The sequence below is a fragment of the Panthera uncia genome (assembly GCF_023721935.1).
Source record: "Panthera uncia isolate 11264 chromosome D3 unlocalized genomic scaffold, Puncia_PCG_1.0 HiC_scaffold_8, whole genome shotgun sequence".
NCBI lineage: Eukaryota > Metazoa > Chordata > Mammalia > Carnivora > Felidae > Panthera > Panthera uncia.
This window is the reverse complement of record NW_026057586.1, coordinates 46,904,847-46,927,985: the sequence shown is the minus strand read 5'-3', so window position 1 is coordinate 46,927,985 and position 23,139 is coordinate 46,904,847. Positions and strand designations below refer to the sequence as shown.

At 37.9% G+C, this 23,139-nt stretch overlaps 1 protein-coding gene and 1 long non-coding RNA gene across 6 annotated transcripts in view; one reads left to right on the top strand and one right to left on the bottom strand.

The window, feature by feature from the left end:
- The window catches only part of OSBPL1A (oxysterol binding protein like 1A), a 243,777-nt gene that overhangs the window by 127,761 nt on the left and 92,877 nt on the right, over positions 1-23,139 (bottom strand). The window contains exons 14-15 of one of the 5 annotated variants that reach the window (XM_049619605.1): positions 19,377-19,458; positions 10,619-10,725 (exon numbers count right to left, since the gene is read on the bottom strand). The exons of 1 other annotated variant lie outside the window; for it this stretch is intronic. In XM_049619605.1, the coding sequence (XP_049475562.1) occupies positions 10,619-10,725; positions 19,377-19,458 (189 nt within the window). 3 more of the 5 variants (XM_049619607.1, XM_049619609.1, XM_049619612.1) reach the window with 3 other exon arrangements.
- Positions 5,124-23,139, top strand: part of LOC125914387 (uncharacterized) — a 36,565-nt gene continuing 18,549 nt past the window's right edge. The window contains exons 1-2 of the long non-coding RNA XR_007455288.1: positions 5,124-5,524; positions 22,371-22,463. This is a non-coding gene — a long non-coding RNA (uncharacterized LOC125914387). The remainder of the gene's footprint in view (positions 5,525-22,370; positions 22,464-23,139) is intronic.

Here is a 23,139-nt window from a genome sequence, read left to right as displayed (position 1 = left end):
TTTTTAAAAATCAGGGATGAACACCATTTCCCACCATCTCAGCTTCCATCCAGTATTGTCCTGAAGGCCCTCTCCAGTACATTAGGAACATGAAAAATAAATGAGATTTAAGAATTGAAAGAAAGGAACAAAACTGTATAATTATTCTACAATTATGATTGTCTACAGAAAATCAGTCTGTCTTCATTATTTCTACTTTCTTGCTTCCCATTTACTCTGCAGCTCATTGCAATACACCTTCTTCCTATGCCATGCTTCTAGAACTTCCCCTATCAGTTGTTACCTCAACTCGTTGACCCAGCTGTCCCATTGGCCTCCCTTGTTCTGGACTTTTCCTGCCTCTCTGGCTGATTTTGCTGAGTGTTCTCCACTGGCTCCTTTTTTCCCTTTTTGTCTTTTAATATAAGTATTCAATCCTTTGATTTCAAATCTTTCAAGCTGGATGTCTCCGAGGTGACATTATTTACTCCTTCAGCCTCAAGCTCCATGTTTATTCAGGTGACTTCCAATACTAACGATTCACAAATTTTTATTGAATGAGTAAGGATGCCCTTCTTGGACGTCACCATGTCCAAAGGTGAACTCACCCTCCACCTACTCCCTTTATTCCCTCCTTCAGTAATTTATTCGCCATAAGCCTGCGAACTGTCTAGGATTCCATCTTCTCCTCCATTCCACATATTCAACTATTATCAGCTCCTATTAGGTTATTTTTGAGTCTCTCTTGGCTTTGTACCTTGCTTTCCTTTTCAGTAGTCACCAACTTAGTTCAGACTCTGATTATCTCTCTCTTGAATTCCTGCACCTGGTCACCCTGTTTTCAGGCCTTCCTCTAATCCTTCCTGTAAGGAGCAAATCTGATTAAATCTCTCCCCTCTTCAAAATCTTTCAGTGATTCTAACTCCCAAGATAATATTCAAACTCTTTAGGCATATTTAATAAAACCTTTCAAGAAGACCCTGCTTCTATTCATCTAGCTTTGACTGGTTTAGCAAGTTATCTGACAAGGTAAACACTGTGTAAATACTTACTGAATTAAGGACAAAAAATTACATAAAGTAATAGATATCAAATCAATGGTGGACCATTATAAAAATGTATGGGGGTTATATCCTTACTACTCTTAAGTTAAAATGAGAGGAAAATTGTATCTGCCTGTAACTCATTCAAAATTCATTAGACAGAATATAATCTGGTACTGCACTCTCTAGCAGGAATTCAAGACAAATACAATTGCATGCAGGTTACAGACTTGGTATCCTTGTGATACAAAAACTTACCAGGAAAAGATCCTGGGTCATACCAAGCATGACAAGGCTAATCACACATATACACTCTCCCCGCGCCCACCCCCCCCCCCGCCCCCAGCCTCATACTGCTTAATTAAAACCTTATGTATTTTTGTTCAAATACTTTGCAAATTATCAAAATGAAAACCTGCTTCATTTTACATAAACTTCCTATTTATTTAACTTCTGTTCTAGTTGCTTCCAAAATTAATTTGAAATCTATTTCCTGATTATACACAGAAGCTAAACATTTAGGAATAATGCTGAATAATGTGGACCAAGTAAAAAATCTAAATTTCTGCTTGGAATTAAAAATTCTTATAATCCTCACAGAGCTGATAAACACAATCGTATGTCTGAATACTAATAAGTTTATAAAAGCTTCGTAGAATATAAATGGTAAATGTCATAAACTGTACATAAAGCTGAAGACATGGTATTACATAACTATTTTAATCAATTATTTTACATACAGTATTCTAAATGTGCTTGACTGTATTTATATACTACCCTGTAGTATGTGCATCTGCTTTTAAATATGGAAAATCTAACACCTTTTTTCATTTCCCTCATTCTGCAAGGTGTACAACTGAGGGTAGAGAGATTATGTGGGTCACTTTCGGCCTCAATGAAATTCCCTAAAATGAGCCTTTAAAGAGTTTCTAAAGAGGGGAGACTAGAGTCTGGCAATCATAGTCACAGTGACACAAATGCTTTTAAGATCCCAGTCTAGTAAAAGTAGTACTGGGACAAAGGCTGAAATAGCTCTCTGGTCATCATGCTCAGATTAAATATCTACTCAATCAAAATTGAGCTAATTTACCAAAGTCATCAACTTCACTGCTGAAATCAAACATGATTTGGACCAGAGATGAACTTTGGTGTGTCCTCAAACAGAAAAAAAAAATTTTTTTTTATACTTAGATCCCCATATTCTAGCCTACACATTCCTCCACCAACACGCATTTCAAGCATTTTTCTCTTTTGAAAAAGATTCCTAAGTTACCCTATGTCTCTAAAACAAAATGCCTTCAGTCTGTCTTTGAATCTAATTAAAATTAAGAAACTTTTAATACCTTTAATAACTCTCAAAAGCTGGACTAAGCTCTTCCCTGGTATCTTCCCTTTCTTACTAGCCTCCCTCCAAATCCCAGAAAAAACCAGCACAACAGAAAACACAAAACAACTAGCCACATGCTCTGAATGCTGGGGAACGTGATTCTCCACTGGTTTAGGCTACAAAGAAAGCCTATGAGTAATCAAAAATCCTTAATCAAAACAAAGTTAAAAGCTACCTCCCTTCCCGCTCCCCAGCCCCAGTATAATTTCTCCTTTTCTCTTTAATCCACTCAAGTGTTTCCTTGGAATTTTAGCGGCCTCCAAACAGCGGATGGTAAGTTCATCTCAATGTCAGCCAGGGCAGAGACATGCAAAAAATCACTAACTTGGAAGGTTATTTAGGACAATAATGTCTTTCACTGCCTTACTCCTCCCACTCGGGCCCCACTTGACCTACTACCAATATTTAGCTGGGAGAAAAAAAAAAAAAAATCTGTCCACAGGCTTTCCCCCCAGCGGCTCTTCCTGTGGGAACCCGACGCACACCCGGAGCCGGCAGGAAGACCCTGGCCAGGCAGGGACATCAGGGTCTCCCTGCTTCGCGCACCCCTCCCCACTCGCCCGCTGCTGCACTCCGCTCCCCGCACAGGCGTCCAACTATTCTTGGATCTACTCACATCCCTAGATCTCGTCTGGCCGCCCTCCCCCCTTCCTCCCCTGGTGTCCTCTGTCGCCCCGAGGCTGACCTAGCAAAGCCCCCGGCGGGCGCACACACTCACCCACCTGGGCCGGATCTGGGGATCCCCGGCAGCGCGCTCCACCCTTCACTCCTCGGCCAGCTCCAGCACAAATGCGCCGGCCTGTCCCTCCGCCTCCCCTCCAGCCCAGCCCAGGGCGGCACCGCAAGGTCTCTCTAAGTCACCTTTGCTCGGCCCGCCCCCGGCTCCAGCGAGGTCAAGCAGAGGCGCGGCCCGCCCGCCAGCGGCCCAGGACTCCGGTGCCGGGCCGCCAGAGGTCCGTGCAGCGCCCTTCGGCCGCAGAGCCAGAGCCGCCCTCCCCTCCAGGGCTTGCCGGGGAGAGTGCGAGCAGCGCGGGGAACGGCCTGCGGCAGGCAGCTCCGCGCTGCCGCTGTCGTCGTCCAGTCCCTCCTCCCGAGGCCCCCCTCCCGCGTGGCCCGCTCCGCGGAGGGGCAGGTAGGGACGTGCCCCGGCCGGCGAGAGCCCGCACACAGCCCTTGCGAGCGAGCAGGCGGACTGCGCGCCCCGCAATTCTCGGGGAAGGAAGTAAGGAAACTGCTACTCGTGCTCTGCGTGCATCCCGCGGAGGCTCCTGCGAGGTCCTAGAGCGGGCTGTGTGCTCAAGCCCTCTCCTGGCGACGCCTGCCCTGACAACTTCTAAATGGCCAGCCCGCCCCTGGGTAAAAGCAGAGAGGAATCCTCTTTGGACTCTTGCACCTCAAAGGTAACTGACTCTTACTCTGGCTTACACTTTAGAGTGAGGGTTTCCGATTCCAAAACAAACACTAGTCCTCTTGTCCTTTATTTTTTTAATGCACGTTCTAGGCTACCATTTGGGCAATGAGGAAAACAATGGTATTAATTCTACTAATGTGAAACCTAGATGGTTTCTTATTCCGGCTAGGCTTGAAGGGTAGACCAAGACGCCCAAGGACAGTAAAACCACGTAAATAATACACTCAAGTGGGGTGTTCAGGCTAAGGAAATTTCTGTGAGGCTCGGGTGGGGGTGGGATACACATAACTTTCAGTTCCAACGGTTTTAAACAATATAAATCTGTCCTCAAACTTTAGGGAGCAGAGTAATAACTGAACCAAACTATTTCTTTAACAAGATCACGGGGGACTTTAAGTTCGCTGTCCCAACAGTGGTGGCTGTAACTGTGCTACAGATATAAAATGCGTAAAAGATGATGCAACAGTACACTAGAAAATTTGGAATTTATGTCAATGAGGTTTCATAGTGTCTTTGAAAAGTCTGTTTTTTTCTTTTTCCCCCCATTCTAAACTAAATGGTATTGTGAAATGTCACATTAGGCACTAAAAGCAGCTGCTACACAATCTTCCTCCCTGGACTCTAAAAATCAGAATTCAGTTTACAAAAGTGGTACTAGGCAGCAAAGACAACAAAATGTTTTAGAGGGCAATTTACAGAGCACCTAAACTGTGTCAGGCACTGTACTGAGGAGCTTCACATAAAGTAACTCGTTTGTATTCTCATTTTCAGATTTGGAAATGGAATTTCCAAACATATCTTAATTTTCTCAAGGTCAAGATATAGATCCCAATTGGTCTGCTCTTTGTATTCTTGCCTTTGTACATTTCATTATGCATTCATTCACATATTTATTAACTGTCTACTACATGCCAAGTACTTATGCTAGACACAGATGCTACAAAAATTCCTAAGATACAGTTGCTTCCTTAAGGGGCTCTTTAGTAAATACAGAATCAGACAAGTAAATATATAATGATACAATGTGATAAGTGCTCCAACAGCAAGGACTCTCAGAACAGGAGGGATATCTAAGCCAGTTTTGAAGGGTGGAACCTGGGATGAGGCAATGGTCACAGTCATCTGACAGCACAATCCTTTGAACTCTATCCCCACAGAGTGGCAACAGGGAATCTGTTGGGTGGGGGGAGAGGGGGTACAGGGAGACAGGCAACTGAGAGATAGGAAGGAAAAACAACCGACTTTAAGGGGTGAGAGGAGGAGGAGGAAGAAGGATGAACACAGGACAGCTTCCATGATTGTGGCTTGGGGTCCTGAATAGGTGTAATTCTGCTTTAGACACACTGGCATGAAATGCCTGTGATAGAATCATATGTAAATGTTTAAAAGTCAGCTGGATATACTGGTTCATAGCTCAGCTTAGGAGAGATCTACTGTGGAGATATCGGAGTCATCATGGATTTCTGTTTGAAGGAATGGCTAAGATCATCCACGGAGAATGCCAAGTGAGAAGACCACTGAAAGAAACCAGGGGACAATAACATTCAAGGCACAGGCAGACGAAAAGATGCTTCAGAAGAAAACTGAGGAGAAGCTGCTCTAAAGGAAAGAGAAGACAGAAGAGGTAGGCACCACAGCAATCACTGAGAAGAATCCCCAAAACAAGTAGCAGTCGAACGCCAGATCCATCACAGGACAAGCAAGGTAATTTAAGGGTATCCTCTGACTTAGCAGTAAGGAGATGGCAAGAATGGTTCCAGTGGGCTAGTTGAAGAATAAAGAAGTAGAAACAAAGTATCACATTTTCTAAAATAGAATTGGAAAGGCGTGTAAGGAGACCAGCTATAAGGGAGTAGAGAATGCAAAAGAAGAGAGGAGCGGTTTTTGAAGCAGGATGGAAGGAGACAGATGCCAAGGAAAGGAAAGAAAAAAGAGACTGGGGGAGGGAGTGGCAGGGAACTGACAGCATAGACAGCCGCTGCCTCATGTTTAACAAAGAATTTTGCTCAGAGCAGAGGGAGAGGAGGAAAGTGAAGACATGACAGAGAGGTGAAAGCCTGAAAAGTACAAACATTAAGAAATGTCTGAAGGACTTTGAGCAGTCCAGGAAACTAATGAAGAGGCGACCTCGACTTTATAAAGCTCTAAGCCCACAGGAGGGCATGGTTTCTCTCCAAAGATTATCAGCATCTCGTCCAAAGTAGTAATACCTTCCAGTTGGTTCCAATAGAAGGTCCAAATCTCTCCATTACACCACAAACTGAGTATCACTATCCCAATCATACATCTGGATTCTAGCTCTTTAGCAGTCAACTCAGGAGACTTACCATGGAAGCACAGAATATTTTTCTAAGTGAGCTTATGCTAGTTTTAAATAGGCAAGTTCCTACCTTGGAAAACCTGGTTTGACTAATATCAAAGGGAGCTCCATAATACACAGAACAAGAAGGGAACCAATGACAGCACTGTGTGACTTTTAGCCACTTGTGATACCACTCTCTGGGTAAGGAAAACTATAGAAACAATAACTCATGAAGCAAATTTCTAGCCTTTTGATATTTTTTTTTTCCCACATAGGATCCACATTTAACATGTGGCTTGACCTCATGGCCCTGAGATTAACAGTTGCATGTTCTACCAACTGAGCCAGCCAGGTGCCCTTTTATTTATTCATTTTATTTAAAAAAAAAAAAAAAATTTTTTTTAACCTTTATTTATTTTTGAGACAGAGAGAGACAGAGCATGAACGGGGGAGGGTCAGAGAGAGGGAGACACAGAATCTGAAACAGGCTCCAGGCTTTGAGCTGTCAGCACAGAGCCTGACACGGGGCTCAAACTCACGGACTGCGAGATCACGACCTGAGCCGAAGTCGGACGCTTAACCGACTGAGCCACCCAGGTGCCCCTTTATTTTTTTTTATTTATTTTTTAAATTAAAAAAAAAAAATTTTTTTTTAACGTTTATTTATTTTTGAGACAGAAAGAGACAGAGCATGAACGGGGGAGGGTCAGAGAGAGAGGGAGACACAGAATCTGAAACAGGCTCCAGGCTCTGAGCTGTCAGCACAGAGCCTGACGCGGGGCTTGAACTCACGGACCGTGAGATCGTGACCTGAGCTGAAGTCGGAGACTCAACCGACTGAGCCACCCAGGCGCCCCCCCCCCCCAGGTGCCCTTTTAAATAGAACTCTCAAACAAGGCTAAAGACAGTTGTGGCATTCACATTCTCCAATGTCTCCCCCAAGAATATCACCCCAAGAACACCTAATAAATTTCCCTTTAGTAAATCAAACTCAAACTTTACAGCTTACTTTATATATTGCAGTTTTTTCCAAAAACACAAGTTGTGTTATTTACAAGTAAAATATGCGTATATAATGCACCTCATTTAATGTAGAGGTCGTATAGAAACCTTGAATATCTGGGTCATATCAGAGCATCCCCAAATAAGCAAAGAACACTCACATACCACAGAAATAGAAAGACCCAAATCCAGGCATTAAGGACTGTTCTCATTATAAACCCCTCAATTTCTCATACAGAGCCAGCTTGTTCTTACTGTGAACATAATTTTACCGAGTTTGGTCATCTGGTTTTCTTTTTAATAAACAGAACATTAGAAAGAGTAAGGCAGAAGGGATCAGTATTCTGTTACAGACAGGCACACAGTTGATCTAAAACTCAAGAGAAAAAAATTTAAAACCCATAAAGAGCAAAACTAAATACAAGAGCATTAGCAGGACTGGGCCATTTTGTCAAATTACAGAGTCCTATAAACATTATCCCCTGAAGGCATCTCTGCATTAAGATACAGAGTAATTATGAACATACAAAAGGACAGCCCAGAAAAGATAAAATTAAGTGCTAAAAATTTAGCATAAGATGTAAATGGGTAATATTTAGAATAACTGTCATCAAAGAGACTAGAATAAAAACAAGTTTTGCTGCTGCGGAGACTGGGATCACTTCAATCGATTGGATCCCCATTATGTGCCAGGTACTGTACAAGGGGTTTTGCCAATATGATTACATTTACCTTTCAAAACATTCTTTTTTGATTGGTCACCACTTTAAAAAGGAAATTGTATATGAAAACTGAGGCAGACAGATTAAATAGCGGAGCATGATTAGACCCAGGTCTCTGTGAGTTCAAAGCTTTTTAATAAAATTTCCAGATACAGAAATGTAACTTACAATTCCAGATAAATAAGGCATTACTATACCTAATTATTCTGCTCTGACCTCCATTATACTATTAAATTCTTATATTAGTTCTTAGCCATTTGAAAAGCTAACTTTGATGATGTCATTTATCTTTTAATTATTTGGGGGGCCTTTTCATGGTCTATAATCATATTTCTCACAAGGAAATCCATAAATACTACTGAGAACCTCAGAGTTGATATCTCATAGCATTAATTAAAAAGAAACTTAAAGATGCCTTAAAAGTTTGAAGCAATAAGTGCCACTTCCTAAATGAGTCCTGTGTGTCACACAGTGTGTTAATATGCTCTATATACATATTATTCATCTATATACATTTGATACCCACACCTGATACTGAGGTATTCACATATTTTCATTGTACAGAAACTAGCCTACAGTTGGTTAGGAAAAAGACAGATTTTTAAAAGGCCCATAAGACTTTCAGACCAGTGCTGCTAATAGTGACTTACTATATGGTCTCCCTTATTGTAAGATGAAAATATCAAGGTTCAAAGAACTTAAGTAGCTCTTTGTCACTTGAATAATAAGGATGGAAAGAACACAATCATTCCACAAATACTCAAATTTTCTTTAGACAATACCGCCTTCTCCCAAAATGAATTAAATCCAAAGTTAAAGACACAAAAGCTCCAAAATGCCATCAGAGAAAAGGGGTCACGAGTGTCAGATAGCATCCTACAATAATAACTGCTGATTTGTACTCAGGGCTTACTATGCGTCAGGAACTATGCTCAGCATTTTGCTTACATTATGTTATTTTATCCTCATGACAAATTTAAAAGTCTAAAAGTCTAATTAAACTTTAGGCTAATCTACTCTTGCACATCCAGATTTTCACAGAGAAGTAATCATGAAGCTGTATTTTTAAGCAGTTTAAAAATTAGCATAGGTTGTCTTCTCCAGAAATTAAATTACTTCTAATTTAGCGTTTACCTTAAAACTATACATCTCTAAAACAAAGACGTTATTGACACATCCAGCAGGTGCCACAGAAGAGATGTTAATGAGATTTGGTTTTACGATGTGTTAAGTATTACCTGAATCCCTAGACACCATAATTTGTTCATTTTAAAAATGTTCTACAATGCTATTCAGATTTATTCAGATCACTACATCATGCCTCATTTAAATAAGCTAGAATATGACATCACCAAAAATAGAAATGCTGAGGGGATGTTTTCAAATAGTATTGGAAGAATCAACCATTTAAAATGCTTAATGAACAGGGGCCGCTGGATGGCTCAGTCTGTTAAGCATTCGACTCTTCACTTCAGCCCAGATCATGGTCTCATGGCTCATGGGTTTGATCCTACAAACCCATGAATGCCTGCTTGAGATTCTCACTCTCGTTCTCCCTCTCTCTCTGCCCGTCCCCCGCTCATGCTCTCTCACACACGTGCTCACTTTCAAAATAAACAAACTTAAAAAAAAGTTCAATGAACAATTATGTTTTCCTGTGATAGTTAATAAAATTCTATTGGCTTTCTGGAAGTTTGTTTTAAATGAATTTCAGATCATTTACATATTTTTTCTCCAAATAAAATACAAAATTTGTGTTGTACATAACAAAATTGGCATTAAAAATTTTTTAACATGAATTCACAAGTCTTCTGTTATTTTTTTAATGTTTATTTTTGAAAGAGAGCGCACGCACGCATATGAGTGGGGGAGGGGCAGAGAGAGAGAGGGAGACACAGAATCCAAAACAGGCTCCAGGCCCTGAGCTATTGGCACAGAGCCGGATGAGGGCTCAAATTCACAAACCATGAGATCATGACCTGAGTCGAAGTCAGATGCTTAACCAACTGAGCTACCCAGGTGCCCCCACAAGGCTTCTGTTCTAATCACAAGAAAATAAAATGTCACATCTTTACATATACATATCTCATATATATGAGAGAAATATACAAAACCATTTTCATCTGTCTTGTTTTATCAAAACGTAGTTTCTAACTAAAAGGTACAAATAAATTGTAACAAGAATAAGAAATGTAGTGTCTTAAACTAAAACGTTGAAGATTGACCATATATGTAGATATTAACAGAATGGAAAAGAAGGCCTATGGCTGCTTGGCTTGCATTCAGAAAAAGAATTACTAATGGATAAACATATCACTCTTACCAATATTTGGGAAAATGGCAAATTTTGAATGGGAGAAAACAGGGGGAAAAGAATACAAGTTATTTCACCCATTGAGCTCAGGTCACACAGATTAGTATGACAGCACTATTTTCTAAATAAAAATACTGTGTATTTTTCTTATAAAACCTCTGGTTTCCACAATATTTTCGCAACCCTCTTGTTGAAATGCCACAAGAACTCTGAGTAGAACTTTAAAACATAGTTGATAAATATAGCTATATAATTAGATATGAACCTAAGTTACTTCAGAATCATCTTGCTTAATCAAGAATAAATGAGTTTTAAATTTTAGCGAAAAACAAAGCTTTCACTTTCTTTGTTAAGACTATTTTCTCCTACCTTTGGACAATTTGAAAGCAATGACTTATTGGATGATTGAGTATGTGACACCCAGACAGTTACTGAAAAATTCAATTCCAACTACCTACCCCTTCTTGTTTAGTGAAGAGATTAAGGCAATCACTCAAAGCTACACAAGTTTCTCTGGAAGCTTCAGAGACAACTTCAACTTTCTGAAGAAATGATGGAAGCATGTCTATAAATAAAAATAAATAAATAAAATTAGTGTGATTTTTAAGACCACAAAAATTTTATATTATTTTTTTAAAGTAATCTCTATACCCAATGTGGGGCTCAAACTCACAACCCTGAGATTAAGAGTTCCAAGTTCTACTGACTGAGCCAGGAAAGACCACAAACATTTTTATATGGACTAACTTTATCTTTCCTTCTAGCTGCCTTAAACAAAGCATACAGTATATTCCTTGAGCATCATTAAGTACCTACTGTATGCAGGGCACATAAATTGGTACAGTAAAAGAAAAGATGAACCCTTGTCCTAAGAAGGACTATATCCTGAAGAGTCAGGACTAAAACAAAACAAAACAAAGTTTATAGGAATAAGTAATATAATGTTTAAGAAAAGCAGTTAACATTTCCTTTCATGATATTCTATGCTAGATAAGTAGTTTTATTCAAAAGCCAAGTGCTAGAAAGAGATAAAAATAATACTGTAGTTGACATGATGGCTAACATATCTAAAGGCAGCATTAACTCAACTTCCTCTAGTGCTTATTGGATAAATGTTTGGCATGGATAGGTCTTTGCACTCTCACAAATGTGTCCCTCTGGGGGCCCAGTATCTTTTGGATATAAGTTGGGAACAAAAAAAAATGGTAATGTTACGATCATCCCAGGTTCCCTAAGGAAAATCTTAATCCATTTACCTATTACAAACAACAACAACAAAACAAAAAACAAAAGGCTGGCAAGAGAAAGCTGCAAAATGCACACACATTACTTAAAAAATAAAACGACATTTTCTGTTCAGATTAATGCTGGAGAAATGTACTTAATTGAAATAGTTTTGGACTTTGTGTTAATTATATATTAAGATCTTCTAAGCGTATCCCTTCTAGCAAATAACATTAAGAAAGCTTGTCATCTAAAAATAAAAGGAGAAAGACAAATCTATACCACCCTTTGTATTTTAAATAACCTTGATTAATTTAACACAGGGTTCTTAAAACAGGGTAACCAAGGTCAATAAGCAAAAGCAATCAAATCCAACAGCTGGCAACCTATAATTTTCAGGCCATAAAGTGGGTCTCATCAAAAGACAAACATTTTCAAATGAGTGGAAAGGAAAATAAATTCTACCAAGAACATATAACAAATTACAGTCATTATTTCTAGGTGATAAAATTCTATTCTTCATTCTTTAATTTTCCAAGATTTCTGTAGGAATGTGACTTATTTTAGCAAAGACAAGTCCTTTTCTTAGAAAAATTATTTCTCAAAACCCATAAGGCAAAAGTGGGCAACAAGAGTTAAATGTTAGGGGGTCTGGGTGGCTCAGTCTGTTGAGTGTCAGACTCTTCATTTCAGCTCAGGTCATGATCTCATGGTTCTTGAGATCAACTCCTGCGCTGATGGTGTGGATCCTGCTCTCTCCCTGCCCATTCCCTGCTCTCTCTCCCCACCCCACCCTCAAAATAAATAAATATTAAAAAAAAAAAAAAAAAAAAAAAAAAGGAAAAGGTCAGAGTAAATGAAGGTATGAACAAGCTTTCATTAATATCCGGATATAAATACCAAATGACATTTTATTGTATTTTTCATACTATGGAATACAGTTTCCTAGTGTTAGCTATTCTTAACACCCAAACAATTGAAAACTACTATATCCTAAAATAAATTTGATTTCACATGCTTTATTTTTCATTGTGAATCTTTGATACACATTGTGAAGATTTTTTCTTTACTTAGTTGCTAAATAGCAAAAAAGAATACCATATGCCAGATGCTGTATGACTTAAATAGTACCTCAACAGATGTCTCACAGAGCTGTGGATTGAATACCGTGAGGGGATGTACAAAAAAATCAGGCACAGCCTCTGCCTTCCATAAATGCACTGGGTAATCTAGTAATTTTCCACTTGCATGGCAAAAATGGTAAGGGAATGGAAGCACAGTCACTCATGGATGTATTTCTTTTTATTAAATACCATGACATAATGATCTATAATTCTGTGTTTTAGACACTTAATACTTTATATACTTGTTGATTAACATAAAACGCTACATGTCAAAATAAATTTTTTTTGAATTTCAAGATTTAAAACGAAACTGATTCTGTAACTTTTTAAAGGATACTCCAAGAAATATATATTGACTTTTAAGAATCCATTGTTGAGAATGTGTTTGATTCTTTTGTCCCAAACAGAGTCATAAGGTATCTCCATTTCTCTGACAGTCTGGTGTTCAAGCAAGATTTTGAAATTAACATTAACTTGCACAGTAGCTCTGTGTAAGAACGGATACTTTAGCACCAGGGCAGTGTGTCAGAGGCCTGTTGGTTCACAGTGGCATGCTTCATAGGATATGTTTGCATATTGTTATATAAAAAGAAAGAAAACTGCTAAGCTTCTAGTAAAGTTACCAACTGTGAATCACTATAAATCTGTTTTAGCCAATTAATATTTGGAGACTTAGTCATAATGAACATATGTAAAAAGGTCAGTATGTAACCATATTTGGCCTATTATAAGAATTGGACACTTAATTTTGAGGAATAATGTCAACTTTTTGTACTAAAAGTATTTTTGAACTCAGGAAAGATGCTAGAAGACCTCATGTGAAAAGCTTAACTTTAGAGACATGTATAAAAAGCTCACAATCTGTCATTTTCCTAACACTGTACAATTTTTAATTGGGTAAGTTTTAAAACTATTGGGGGAAATACTGGTTTCTTATTATGCTAGCAAACTAAACCTAATACAGATGACCTCCATCATTCTCCTAACATAAAAGAAATCCACACTCTTTAGCCGACACTTAAGATACGCTATAAGTTGAATCAGTTTCAGCTATACTATTTTTCTCAAAGTATTTGTTTTCCTAGAAATATTCTTCTCCTTTACGGCCTCCAAACCTTTCTTCAAGATGTTTCTTCTTCCCCGAAAATTGGAAATAATAATTATTCATATTCAGAAGTTTCTCCACTTAAACCTTTTTTGTTCAAGGCCAAGTTCAAGTGCCATCCTTCTCATGAAGATTTACATATTTTTTTTTATGATGAAGAAAAAACAGCAATGTATCTATGTACGTTGAGAGACATGATCTAACCTACATGCAAAGAGGCATTTTAAAAACTGACTTTCACTCCTAATTGGAATTATATAAATGCCTCAAAATCCGTATGCTCTCCTCAAAAAAGGAGAAAAAGATACCTGCATATAAAAATCAACTATATTCTAAAAACGTTTACATAAAACTGTAACTTGAAAAAAACTGAGAGGTCACACTGAGAATATAAATATATTTTTTTGTTGTTCAAATTAAGATTACTAGCATGATCACAATCACTTACTAAACAAGTACTACTAACCATTCTGTCTGTGTATAATCTGTATTAGCTGCAATGGAGACTACACATAGTTTAAAACATCATGTGTTAGAGGAGTTACAGCATGAATTAAATGAGAATAAAAAGATATGAGGGATGTTATAAGACATAGGTAGCAAACAAATTATGCATAGATTTTAAAAAAGGTTAAATATTCAGAGGAAGGAATAACCATTATGGGATGGAGTGATCGAGTGGAGTCTGATAAGAGGTGAGACTTGAGTTGGATCTTGAAGAACTAGTTTTATTGTTAAATATAATGCCCAATAAAGCAAGCATATCTAAAATATCTATAATTATTATTTTCCGATGGTATAGAAAACACTAGTCCTGAAAGAAGATCCTATCAGAATTGTGATCCAGGGGAACTTGAGACAGCCAAGAGGCATCCACTGCTGACTCAGAGGCCAAGATGTGGCAGTTTGGGGCTGACTTGTACAATCTATATACTAATTTGACAAAACAAATTTGGTTCTTGTTTCTAAGTTCAAAAGAAGTTATAAATGTATAAGCTAGGTAAGTAGGTGATTCATTTCATCCACTCAAAACATGTACAGCTAACCCTTGAGCAACATGGGAGTTGGGGCATAGACCCCCTCACTGTTGAAAATCCATTTATTATCTCTGACTCCCCCGAAGCTTAATTACTAATAGCCTACTATTGACCAGAAGCCTTACGAATAACATAAACATTCAGTTAACACATATATCATACACTGTATTATATACCGTATTCTTAAAATGATGTAAGCTAAAGAAAATATTAAGAAAATCATAAGGAATAGAAATTTTATTTACAGTACCTATGCTATGTATATATATATGTATATATTTTAAAGCCATATATAAATGGACTCATGCAGTTCAAACCCATATTACTCAAGGATCAACTGTATAGTGCCCATGTGCCATGCACTAAATTGCTGTAGATTATCAGCAAATAAAAGACAAAAAATTCCTGCCTTCATAGAGTTTATATTCTAATAGGAAAGGCAGACAATCAACTACAATGCATATACAGCAAGCTTGATAAGTGACAAAGAAAAAACAAAGCAAGGTAGGGGAATATCAAGTGTTGAGGGCAGGTGAAAGTTTAGACAGGATGAGGTCTCAGAGTCCTGGCAGGAGAGACCTGGCAAACTCAAAGGGCACCTGTAAACTCTTTTAAAAAAAAGATTACACACAAAGGGAACGAACTAACAGACTGCCAGGCAGGACAGTTGCCACCCTGGAATGGAGAAGCGAAAGGATGGGCCAGTGTCCCTAAGCCCAGCAGGAGCTGGAGTCAGAGGGGGGACCTTCAGCCAAGTCAGGAACAGAGCAGTGCTATTACACCACAGCCTGGCTGGAGGGAGCGAGGAAAATGCCTGACTTCTCTGGTCCCCTCCACCAATCTCCTGACAGGGTCTCCTTTTTGCTGAGTCCAATCAGAAGCCTGAGGGTGAGAAGACTCCAGTAACGCAGTCTGTAGTGATCAACAGCCCCTGGCACCGAGCAGGGCAGAGAATGGACATGGGGGAGCAAACCAAGGCAGGCAGCAAGAGAAAGCCAAAGAGATGCACAAAGACCTGGGCATGTAAGGATATGTGTGAGTATCCTAGAGAAAAGCCTTCCAGGCAGAGGGCCAGCACAGCCCAGGCCGGAGGCAGGAGTATGCCCAGCCTCTCTGAGGGACGGCCAGAAGGCCAGTGAGGCTGGAAGATGAGCAAGCAGGGAGAACCAGGAGAGGACAGAGAGGTCAAAAAGAACTGAAAAGGTTTGCGGTACTAGGACATGAGGACAGAGAGGTCAAAAAGGACTGAAGAGGTTTGTGAGTCATCAGAAGGAACTGGTCTTTCATTCTTAGTGAGATGACCTGGAATCTACTACATGTTTTGAGCAAAGAACATTGTACACTCCTGTTTTAGAAGGGTCCCTGGGGCAGGGACTAGAGGGGAAGAGTGGAATCAGAGGGCCAGTTAGAAGGATGTTTCAATACTCTGTGGGAAAGACAATGATGGCTTGGGCCACGGTGGCAACAGTGAAGGAGGCAGGAAGTGTGTTTACTTAAAGCCTAGTTGTAAGTGGGTTGAACAAAAGTGCTTTTTCTTTAAGAGCTTTTTTTCTTTTAAATAACTGAAATCATTCTAATTTCTTTAACCAAGGATTCACTATATGCATGTAGTAACATGCAATAAAGTATATGTGTTAAAGTTGGCACATAAAATATATCTTTTAGAAAGGCATTAGCAATATATCAATCATCTCACAAACATTAATATGCTCTCACCCACTAATCTCACTTCCAAGAATCCTAAAGTAATAAAGTGATTCTGTATTTTGGTACAGAATATCCCCTTTGAAATACTACTTTATTTCCTTAGACCTAATTTTGGTTTGGATACATGCCAAAATTTAGGTATCTAGCATTGGCAACATATCCTTCAAGGTTCAGTGAATGCAGTATTGAAACCTCTATTTTATCATTACCAAAAACAAAGAAAATCACCTAAAGCAATAAAACTTTTGGAAGATTCCCTGAGGCTGGTCAGTCTGTTCTTCCCTAAAGCCCTAAATTTACCCTTAAGTAGTAGCCAGTTGTTGACTATGATAAATAATGTTGTGTTGTACACTTAAATTTGATCACACCACATTACCATCACTTTATTACCACCTTATTTTGGTACAGAATGTCCAACTTACAATGGTTTGACTTACCATTATTTGACTTGATGGTATGAACACAAAGCATACTCAGTAGAAACCATACTTCGAATTATGAATTTCAGTGTTTTCCTGGGTTAGCAATATGTGGTATGATAATCTCTCGTGATACAGGACAGTGGCAGTGGGCTGTAGTGACCAGTCAGCCACGGCACTGATACACTTACAACCACCCTGTATCCAGATAGCCATTGCTTTTACTTTTGGTACAGCAGTCGAGATATTCTGTGGTATTTAACACTTTAGTAGAAAATAGGCTTTGTATCAGATGATTTTGCCCAGCCACTGGCTAATGTAAATATTCTGAGCACATTTAAGGTAGGCTAGGCTAAGCTATGATGTTTAGTAGGTATATTAAATGCACTCTTAACGAGATTTTCAGTTTACAAGGGGCTTATCAGGACATAACCCCATCAGAAGTTGAGGAGGATCTGTAATCGTAAATAAAACTGAAAAATAAGTTTGTGATTGGGCTATGAAAGTCCTTAAATGCTAGGATAAAGAGTTTGTATTTTATTCTACAGTTTTTCAATCAAACAGTTTTTCAATGGGAAAAAAATCTATGATCAAAAAAGTACCATTCTAAAATTAATCTGGCAGCAATAATGCAGTATTTCAGAGAATCTGAGTTGGAAGAGCTCTTAAAAGCCTCTGGTTTCCCTTTAAGGATGGAATGCAGGGGGGTCCCAGAAGGCAGGGAGACCACAGGGGAGCCTGCTGCAGGGACATGCATTTGAGGGGCCACAGAGCCAAACTAGCATGGCAGAAGTTGGAATAAGAAGTAAGGGAGGGGGGTCTTAACGATCACATAATTTTGTACTAAAATGTAAGACAACAGTCACAAATACAAGGCCTTGATTCTGTACACAAACATTTTAGTTTTTCATCCTGAGAAGTTATTGGCAAACTATGTAGACAGTTTGAAATAGATAGTAGTTAGACAGAACATGTCCTATCAGCAATAAAATACATGGTTTAAGATTATTCTATATATCCTTTGGCATTAAGGTACCTCAGTTACCTTCAACTCTTTAATTCCATTCATGAAATCATCTTAACCCTATTTACTATTTATAAAATGTGCAGATTTATTATCTCTCTATACCCATGGCTCAAAAAATGTTTACAATTGTTTGTGTATAAACTTAATTGTAGATACATAAAATAACATTGTCAGATAATAGTCAGCGACCTCAAAATTTCCCAGATAGCACATATCTTCTATAAGTGAATACCATTCATGTCTTTAAAACACAAAAGACTCACACCATTCTTACGAGTGATATGTCATACACATAACATGAACCAAGACATTTGACTTGAGGTTTGAAAAAATCCCAAAACTTAATTTGGTTGTAGTTCTGATGTAATTTCTTTCTTTGGTCTATGTTAAAGGAATTGCTCTTTATATTTCAACTAACTCTAGACATTTTCTACATCTTTCAAATGTTGTTGGTATCTCTTCTTACTTTTGATGGTTCTTGAAGATGGTGTTTTTAAAGCTCATTGATGGTCACAGTTGCATTACTATAAATATACTAAAAACCACTGAAGGGAACACTTCACACGGGTGGAGTGTAGACTATGTGAATTCTATCTAATGAAGCTGCTCTTATTTAAAAAGTCCTGAGGATGAAGAGTGCTAACTAATATAATATTCAGCCCGCAATAATCAAAATGATTTAACTTCTGTCCTTCTCAAAGCTATCATCGCTGATACAAATACATGTTTGTGGAATTGACATAAAGGAATGCCTGAGGTTCATTTGGACAGATATAAAATACCTGAGCATGATTAAAAATGATAAACTCAGAGACAACTAAGTCAATTATATTTTAGTGAAGTTATTTATAAAGCTATCATAGCTAAAATCTAAAACAATAGTTAGGAATCTAAAGTCTAAAAAACACAGCTTTTAATTTACAAAGTAATAATTGTTTCTGAATATGTAATTTTTATATTGGATTTTTGACTTTATATTTTATTTTGACTTTCGGAGTATTTATAGTCAACTCTTGATAATTTGTAACTAATGGAGACTGAAGGCATAAAAAATTACTACTGAAAGGTAGATTAACATTAGAAAGGTAAGTTCACATATGCATTCATAGAATCATAAAAGGCCAAGACCTGGAAACAACCAACACCTTCATTTGGGAAACAGAGACTCAGAGAAGTTAAACATACTATTCAAATTAACAACTGGTTAAGTGGCAGAGAGCAAGGATTCAAACCTAAGACAGTTTGATTCTAAAGTCCAAGTCTTCTGGGATTCATAAGAAGAATTCTCATTATGTAGCCAAAATGAATTTATAGCCCCCAAATGTTCCCTTTTTCTTTTCTTAAAAAATTAATCTACAGACCAGGCCTCCCCCATGAGTAGAAATTTTAAATAACTGTCTTAAATTTTCAAAATGGTCTTATCAAACATAATTCTGAATTGAATACTGAAAATTATCTAACATGAAGGATCAACATCTATGACAATGGGTTGAGTTAAAGAGTGGGTCTTATTTGTAGTTTGTTCCCCGTTTTTTTATTTTTGGTGTTTTTTTTTTGTTCTTTTTTTTTTTACCTTTAGCCATGTCACAATCCTTAATCATTTTCAGAAAGTTGAAAATTTCCCTATCTAGTTTCTGTTGGCATTTTTGTGCTTTCTGGGAAAACAAAAACAAAAATAAAACTTATTAATACAGGATTTTTACAGTACATATGCTTTTAATATTTTTATCAAAACTTTTAGTTCATATGTTGATATACCACAATTGAGATATTTTCATAAAGAGAGAAAAAGATGAGAGAAAATTTCCTTAGAAATTGAATACTGCATTTAGTTAATCACATACAGATTAGTCTTTCTAAATTTTAAATACATTCAACATTTGTCATGTAGACAATATACAATTGCATTAATCACGTCTAAGAACTCATTACACCATATACATCCGAGTTAATTTCTGATTAATCCTTTTTGTGTACTTGATTAAGTTCATCCAGGAATTATAAAATGCATTATGAATATATTTTAAAAATTGTTTTTATTAAAAAAAAATCTAAATGGTACTAACACTTAGAAATCACAAGCTGGGGCACCTGGGTGGCTCAGTCAGTTAAGTGGTAGACTCTTGACTTCAGCTCAGGTCATGATCTCACGGTTCATGGATTCAAGCCCCGCAGGGAGCCTACTTGGGATTCTCTCTCTGTACCTCTCCCACACTCATTCTCACTCTCTCTCTCAAATAAATAAAGTTAAAAAAAAAAACAAAACAAAACCAACAACCCACTAGCTGATTTTTTGCTCAGCAATCTAAGTGCTCACAGCCTTCACATAAGCAGACCAATAAGGACATTTTCTTTGCAAGTCAAAGCTTATAAAAATAAGATAAAGTCAATTATAGAAAGCATCCTTCTTGCAATCTGAATTTTCTACATTTTTAGATCCTTAAAAGTAAAACATAAATATAGAATTTTATGACGTAAGTTCCATCCCATCTTAGTAAAGATTTGGAAGTCCAAACTGAAAAATCAGATAAGTACATTTGTTATATTAACAATGTAATTTTGAAGTTAGTTTTTTTATAGTTTCCCTTTAAAAAGGAAGAATAAGAAAATTATTGTCAAGTCACTTGGTTACGACAGTGAAAAATATTTATTGAGAACCTTGAGTTTCTTAATACTAGAATCACATTGTTATAGGTAGAGTAATACATTTAACCTTATGAATCTTCCCCTCTTTGTACTCCTAACCCCAAATGGCTCATCACTAAACATTTTTACTCCCCCCAAATCAGTCCTTCATGACAAAGTGACATAGATAAGCAGCCTTTTCTCCTTATAAAATTTTTAGTGCTTATGAAGCTCGCCTCACCCACAGCAGAATTATTCATGGTACCACATCAGTGACAGTGTTCTCACACACTGTGTGACCACAATGTTCTCTTTAAAATCTACATTACTCTGTTTTGAGAGCTCTAACAACATCAAAATATAATTTTTTTTTTTTTTGGAAGAGGGAAAATACCTACACTATGCAATTTAAAACACCATAGAAAGGGAAATGGTATGCTGGATTGTTTTTTCAGACATAGTCTATAAACACAAGTGGAAGGTTCAGGCATTGAAATATGCACTGCAACCAAATGTATCACTCATAATTTATTAACAGAAAGTTGTCATTTTTACTCTCTGCATATTTAATACCCCTGCCCACGTGCAAGTCAATGCTACGGTTTTCACTTTTCCTTTCTATGGTCAAGGTCAGCTGGATGGATGCCTGAAAGGGATAGTTCCTCAGGTAATAAAGACAAGAATGGTCTCCATACCATCATCCTCTAATACTTGAATCACGAATGTTCATCTTAACATATCTACCTGACAGTTACTAAAAAGAGCTTCGCTGATCAAGGATTTACTTGTTTTAAAAGGTACAGAATAGGTTAGCTGGAGAAGATTTGATCTACACATTCCATTTTATAGTTAGGAATAACATGTCTTCTGTTCTCAACAATTGGTGTGGTTTTAGTCGATACTAAAAGGAACAGGAGAATATCAATACAATAAAATGTACAGACATTCTCTAGTTTACTGTAGTTTCCCCTTAGCAGCTATGAGTTATGTTATGAAAATCTAAAAATCTATTTATGAAAATTAATGTATATGAGTTCTTTGCAGAGCCCAGCATCGTGTCCCAATGTTAACTTCTAGGACATTCACCTTATGTCATGCACTCTTTTTAGGTTTAAATTTTTTCCTTTTAATTCTACATAAACGGGATCCCACTATGAGCAGTGACCTAGTACCTGAAGTATGACAGTATTTTGAATCCAAGTTACCTGGGCACAGAACTCAAGAACAGGATTGTGTCCACAGCCAGAGCCCAGGGCACAGGAGGCACCCACGTGAGCAGCTGGGCGCATTCGCAACACAGGCCTCCTGCTCCCACTTCTGCCCACCCAGATCCTGGCTGCTGGTTTTGCGTAAATTGATGCTAAAGCACTTTATTACCTCTGGCTTAGAAAAACAGCTCAAAAATGTATATCAAGGGCTAGGGAGGACTGAATAGGATAGGGGAGAGGTCATTAATTCCAGCCTATTTGCTAGAGATGATCCACATTTCGTTAAGAACAGAAGCAGACCACCTCTACTCAAGGAATTAAAAGGGACAAACTACTGATATACACAACACAGCTGAGTGAAAGAGGACAGGTACCCGTGAGCACATACAGTGTGATTCCAATTGCATGAAATTCTAGAACAGGCAAAACTGATACCACCTAAAATGACAGAAAGATCAGTGGTTGCCTGAGATGCAGATGAAGGGCACTGCCTGGGAAGGGGCCCCAAGGAACTTCCTGAGGTGATAAAAATGTCCTCTCTCTCTCCCCCTCCCTCCCTCCCCCTGTCTCTTGGTGGTTACAAAAGATATGTATATACATTTGTCAAAACATGTATATACGTGTCTTCACACTGAAGACATAAAATGAATTTTATTATATGAAAATTATACCTTGATAATATTAAACTTTTTAAGTAGTATATTGTAGAACCTCAATGACATTCCTCTTTGCAGAAAACAGCCAGGAATGTGAGTCGTGTGCCCCAGTGCTCATCTCCGCTCATCTCGGAGGCTTCCTACCTCCAGCCCAATCCATCTCCCCTCTATGTAAGTCCATCCAGAGTACATTCATTCTTTGTACCTGCTCCGTCATCTGCTTAGTGTTATTTCACAACAGATATTTACACAAAATTTAAAAAATTAAATCAAAAGATATAGAGAAAAAGGCAATTCTCTCTCACATACCTATCAGTCTATAGTCCCTGTTTTCCCCCTTTACCAGCCTCAAAGCAACCACCACTATTAATTTCTCAACTTGCCAGGGATGACCTAAGTCTACACAAATGTGTATATGTGTGTATATCCCTTTTTTTTCTCCCAATGTATAAAAGATACATCTTTTTATACCTTGCCCTTTTCACTTAACCATAAGTCTTAGATCAATATATATAAATCTGTCTCGTTCTTGTATAGAAAGTACCAGTCTTTATCAGCTCTGTGTTGATGTACATTCATCTTCTTGCATATTCACTTTAATTAGGCATCATTTATTCTTAAATCAGCAAAGTGTACCACTTTCTCACTTGATTAAATTTTAGCCTCCTCTGCTCGTTACTCCTTGTAACACTGAGTTATCTTACATCCTCAGATCCTACGGAACTGAGATATCATCAACATAGGAGACCCCTGCTTTGCTTGTGCCACCCCAAATCTGAGAGCCTATCCCTGTTCTACACTTTCTACACTTTCTACAATGATGGAAACATTCTATACTGTCCAAAGT